The following is a 6,000-nucleotide window of genomic DNA, read 5'->3' on the forward strand; positions in this document are numbered from 1 at the left end:
AGAACTTTATAGTATGGTTTCCAGAAAAAGTGCTTAACACCTGCCATTATCATCGTCCTCATAAAAGAAAAGCTTAAGAACCATATGATTGCATTTATATGTGGGATAGAAAACTGAAACTCGGAGACACAGATAGACAACAGTATGGTGGTTACCAGAGGGAAGGCGGACAGCAGAGGTAGAGGATAAAGGGGGCCAAATATATGATAACGGAAGATGATTTGACTATGGGGGTGGATACACAATGCTATATACAGATCATGCATCATAGTAATGAACACTCGAAACCTATGACACAATTGACCAATGTCACCCCAATAAATTTAATTTTCACAGAGTACATTCATTTGGAGAAGACAAAAGAAACAAGTAAACAGCAAAGAAGACTATTTCAATCACTCATGAGATATGAGATGCCAGGCCCTCAACACTGGTGGAAAACAGATGCTCGGGGGAAGTTTAGGGAAATTAGTTTGCTATCAAATATGGACAGTTCCCTAAATCATAATCTCACCCTCTCCATCACTCTCAATATATGTTAGTGAATTTCTAATCCAGCTGTGTCATCAACTGCACGATAAAATGCCTTGCAATTCTTCCTCATTAAGAGTGCGGGGTCTAAGGACTTGTCTCAATCACATTTACATCTTCAAGAGAACTAAAAGAATGACCTACCGTACAAAAACATATTACCCTAGAACTGAAATGTTCTCTAGTGCTTTCCCCTAACCAGGCTGCCTCGGAAACTCGCCCCCAGCGGACTGCAAGGTCTAAACCAGCATTGGAGGTGAAGCGACGGTGAAAAGCAGCAGGAAGGGGTTAAGGAAGAGAAGGGCAGAAAGTGTAGTCCTCGGTGGGCGGGAGGGGGGGGGGGGCATGGAGAGCTTGATGACCCCAGGCCAGACCTGGGGGCCCGGGAGGGTGGTTCCCGGAGAGCGGGTGAAGGAAGAAGTCACTCACGTCGTAGGTGTGGAAGCTCTTGCCCACGCAGGTCGTCACGTAGAAGCGGCGCTTCAGCGCATTGAACCGCACCACGTGTGGGATGTCGTTGCTGAAAAGCCCTAAGGCCCGGAACCCCGCGAACAGTGCGCTGGCCGTGCGGCCTCCTGCGTCTCGCTCCATCGCCGCGGGGGTCCGGTCGACTCTGGGCTCCAGCCCCGAGAGAAACCACGCACCCGGTGATCCGCGCGACTCGTGGGGCAAGCCGGGGCCCGGGCTACAGACTCACAAGCGCTTCCGGTGCGTCCTGCCAATCGCGTCAGCGAAGACGGTCCTCAGTGCAATGGCTAAAGAGCTCCCTCCGGGACTCACAGTGGAGGCGGGACTTCGGTTCCGGTTCCGCGGGCCACAGTCTCCAGAGGGTTAGCGGTGCTCCCAGCTCTGGTGCGGCTGATCAGTCACTTCTCAGCAGGACCCTCGGGGAGGAGAGCGCTAAAGTCCAGGAGGTTGAATGGGAGACCAAAGTCTTAAAACCAAAATGAATCAGGTTAAACATGTGAATATGAAAACTTATAAAACATGAGGCTATTGAGAAAATTTGAACGCTAACTGGATATTTGATGATTATTATATTTATGTGATAGTAGTATTGTTACTATGTTTTTTAAAGCCCCTTATCGTTTGGATATACATATCGATATATTTACGGATAAAATGATATACCCGTATTTGCTTTCCAATAATTAGGGATATAATGTCGGGTTTGGATGAAACAGATTGATAATTGTTGAATCTAGGGAATAGATATATGAGTGTTTGTAATACTATCCTGATACTTCCAATAAAATGGAAAATTTTCAGAATAAAAATATTTATTTATTTATTTATTTATTTATTTATTTATTTGCTTTTTGCCGAGTTTGTTTACAGTGGAAAAGACTGGAATAGTAACTGATTAGTAATTGTTTACCTCTCTGTTACAGAACATGCACACACAATTTTAATTGCTAGATTAACATTTTTAAAGAATTTTTTAAATTGTATATAATACACATATTGTTTTAATAATCAGAAGCAAAGACTTCTGCAGCTATTGGCAGTTTAGGGAGAAAACTGAAAAGTTTCCCAACCAGGCTCTACAGTTCACGGAGCCTTTGACACTTATCTTAATATAACCCTCAAATTAAGGCTCAGAGGTATTTATGGCAAAAATCATAGTGCTGTTTAATACACGGGGAATTGATTCATTGAGGATAAGTGATTTGTCCAAAGTTCCAAGATTATTTAATGCCCCAAATCAGAGTAATACGGTGTTTAGAAAAGGAGAGGGGGGATCACTGAAGGGCAGCTGGAGGATGGGAGAAATATGCATTCAGCAATCATATTTTCAAGATGAAATGGGCCTAATGATGGGTGTAGATTCACATTAGATGAGGGACATGAGGTTCCTGGAGATTAACTAACTTGTCAATTAATTAAAGGTAGTATAGCAATTTGAATGTAGGCCTGTCTGACAATCAGACTTATGGTTTTTGACCTACATCTGGACAGTAAGCACAATTTAAAAATTAGAACTGTCATGAAAAACCTAGTAGCAATTGGTATACATGTTGGCTGTTGTGCTGTGATCCTTTAAAGGGAAGATTTTATGAACTGATTGTAAATTTTCTAGTTTTAATAGCCAGTGAGAGTTCATTTCTTCCTACCAGTTACCTCCCTGAGTTACTTGCTATTCAGCTGCCAGCAAATTGTATGAGAGTGTGTTGGGAGAAAAGGAATAGCTATTATTTTTATTTAGAGATGTCCCCAAGGATGCTGATACCAAGTAAGATTTAAAGAAAAAGTTTATGTAGTATATTATTAACAAACTAGAGGCCCAGTGCACAGATTCGTGCACCGGTGGGGTCCCTCAGCTGGCCTGCACCCTCTTGCAATCTGGGACCCCTTGGGAGTTGTTGGACTGCTGGTTTTGGCCCTATCCCCACAGGCCAAGCTGAGGAACCCATTTGTGCACTGGGCCTCTAGTATGCATATAAGCTCTTTGGTTAATCTCTTCCCGCCCTCCCCACTTTCTTCTGAGATTCATCAGTCTTTTCCATGTTTCCATGCCTATGTGTTAAGTGTCTGCCCCCTGGTGGTCAGTGCCCATCATAGCTACCAGTCGAACGGTCGAAGGGTTGAATGATCACTTAGGCTTTTCTATATATAGATGATCATTTTCAATTTTATTCAATGCATTGGGGCATCACAATATTCAGGTAAATTAAATATATAGCTATGTCATTTCTAACTTTTAAAAAAAGGTTAAATAGGATGGTTTTTGAATAGTTTATATAATAATGACCATTTCCTTTTTGTTACTAACTTCATGTATTGTGATCACCAGCCTTCAAGATGGCCCTCAATAATTCTTACCTCTTCATATTCATGTCTTTGTATAGTCCCCTCTCATACTAAATAGGGTTGGCATGTATATCTAGGCTATGTCATAAAAGACACTGAATGTTTTGATTTGTTCCTTCTTGGGTCATTTGCTCCTAAGGAAGTCAACTGCCCTGCTGGGAAGATACTCAAGCAGTCCTATGGAGTATTTCACATGCCAAGGAACTGAGGGCCTCTTCCAACCACCAGCACTACCTTGCTAGATGTGCCAGTGAAGCACCTTGAAAGCAGATCTTCCAGCCCTAGCCAGGCTTTCACATGATTGCAACTGTGCTGACATATTGGCTGCAACCTCATGAAAGGTTCTGAGCCAGAGCCACGCTATTAAGCCACACCTGTATTTCTGTCTCAACTGTGTAACATGATAAATGTTTATTGATGTTTTAGGCCACTAATTTTGAGGGTAATGTGTTACACATTAATACATAACTAATATATTTATGGTTAGCTTGCTAATCAAATTTAGAAATTCTTACACTTCGTTGTGTTGACAGAAGCATGTCGGAAATACAAGAAAGCTTCAAGATCTTTCTTGTCCATCCCATTAATTCATAGATGTGTGAACTAATGTGCAATGTGGTGGTAGAAGAGGAGATACCACATGTCAGTTCTCCTTATTCTCAATCCAAGACTCTTTCCACTTTAGGGAGTTGTTCATTTTTTCCCTGGTGGTGGAAGATGTATGAGAATATGTCTGTTACTGGCTCAGTAGTACCACTAGAATATACATTGCACCAACATATTATTAACCAGGGTAGAAAGAAGAGGTTGCCTGAAGAAATCAAAACTGACTTTTCCATGGAAAAGCATGTACATATCACTAAAATGTTGTCATGTGAATTCTGATCTGGAGTTTGGAGACTATAGGAAATGCTTGTTTTAGCCAGCCTCCTTGATAAATGTCACTTAAATGTTGCATAGAAAAACCTCTTTACTAGCACACCATTTATTTCAACTCTTTTCATGTAAATCCTTTTTTACATATCAAACACTACTCTCTGCTTTCAAAGTAATAAGGAATTTAAATTAATCTGCTTCACAGTTTTGTCTATGACCAGATCTGCTTCGACTGTTTCTCTAATCACTTACTTTGATAACATTGCACTACCCACATAGTCAGTTCTGAGAATTATCAACATTGCTTCCTTTATTAAAGTTTAACATGGAAATGGATGGTGGTTGCTTTTCCCAAAATTCAAAACAAACTTTGCCTGATAAAATAACAGCAAATGAAACAGTTCTTCAATAGTACCTATGCACTTAGCCTGAAGAAGAGTCAGCTCCCCAGAGGGAGTGTGCTTAGGTTTGCTATCACTATCAGTGTCCATTTAACAGTATCCTGTCCAATAGTCTGGCTGGATAAATTCTGTTGGTTTTAAAGATCCTTTTACTTCCTTTTCAATTACGCTGGGAGCTCAAAGCTGAAATACTCCATTGTAATGAGCTTGGATAATAGGACATGTAGGCTAAGGACATCAGAGGATGATATTACAGAAATGCCATTCAATGTTCTGCTGTTCTCTTAAGGACTTTTGTGACTTGAGTGCCAGAAATCTAGCTCCACCGCCCCCCCCCCCCCACCAAATGATCTATAAAATGAAGCTCCCAAAGCACATTGCCTTTCATGTAACAGCTTTTCCTAAGTATGTTATACAGTATTTTTCCTGAATAGATTTTTGGTATTATATTAGACCCATGTAGACTCACTGACAGTGAGACTACTACCTTTCTTTCATCCTGATTTGAAAGAATATCCCATGCTACATTGATGGAAATAGAGCCTTTATTCTCCATTCATTACCACACCTTTCTGACACTAAGGGACTAAGAGTAGCAAAAAAAAAAAAAAAAAAAAGGCGCACAAAATGAAGACATTATGATTATAGGTGTCCACCAATCTGGAGAATTGTTAGAATAACAAGACCAATAAAGACTCCTTTTCATCAAGTTCACTTTCTAAAAATGCATTCCATTCAATGGCCTGATTTAGCCTTTGTTTAAAGTCTTCCAGTGAATCTATGGATGCTCACTCTAGGTGGTCATGCTCCAGCTCTCTGACATACTTATGCAACTGCTCCTTAAAGGCCCGAGTCTGACTTAAATCATCTTCTAATACTGAGACCTGCTTGTAGCTCAGTGCATATTCTAGTTTCTCCTGTAATGCTTCCACTTCATATTTCAGCCTTTGGTTATCAGCTTTCAAGTCTCTATTTCTTTGTTCAGCCTGTACTAATTGTGCCTCCAACTCTGCTTCTAATTCTCTGCTTCCTTCCTAAAATTCAACTAGCTCATCCCGAGCTACCTGGAAGCTTTGTTTATACTTTAAGCACAGTTCCATCCAATAAGCAATTTCCTCCTTTAAACTTGAAAAATCTGGCATATCTTCACCATCCATGATCAAGAAAGCCTCCAACGTATCAAAAGCACATATTCGCCGCCACCCAATGTCTCTGCTCCACTGGCCTCTCCAGCCTGAGTTCCACCTTTTTTTTTTTTTACTTTTTTGTGTGAATTTTTTTTGGAGGGTAAGTATATTCTCTCTCTCTCTCTCTCTCTCTCTCTCTCTCTCTCTCTCTCTCTCCAATAGAGGTGAGAAAGCATAATTTCCCATGCTTATCT

General features: G+C 40.8%; 1 protein-coding gene and 1 pseudogene across 2 annotated transcripts in view; both read right to left on the reverse strand.

The window, feature by feature from the left end:
* WDR36 (WD repeat domain 36) overlaps positions 1–1,225 on the reverse strand; it is a 40,567-nt gene extending 39,342 nt beyond the window's left edge. The window contains exon 1 of the mRNA XM_079788457.1: positions 961–1,225. Coding sequence (XP_079644583.1) covers positions 961–1,122 — 162 coding nt within the window. The 5' untranslated portion in view covers positions 1,123–1,225. The remainder of the gene's footprint in view (positions 1–960) is intronic.
* Positions 1,226–5,290: 4,065 nt separating this feature from the next.
* On the reverse strand, positions 5,291–5,776 carry LOC307110759 (nuclear distribution protein nudE-like 1; annotated as a pseudogene). The gene has a single exon. The product of its transcript is annotated as a nuclear distribution protein nudE-like 1 (transcript).
* Between the last annotated feature and the right edge of the window lie 224 nt (positions 5,777–6,000).

Source organism: Cnephaeus nilssonii (genome assembly GCF_951640355.1).
Source record: "Cnephaeus nilssonii genome assembly, chromosome: 2".
Classification (NCBI taxonomy): Eukaryota; Metazoa; Chordata; class Mammalia; order Chiroptera; family Vespertilionidae; genus Cnephaeus; species Cnephaeus nilssonii.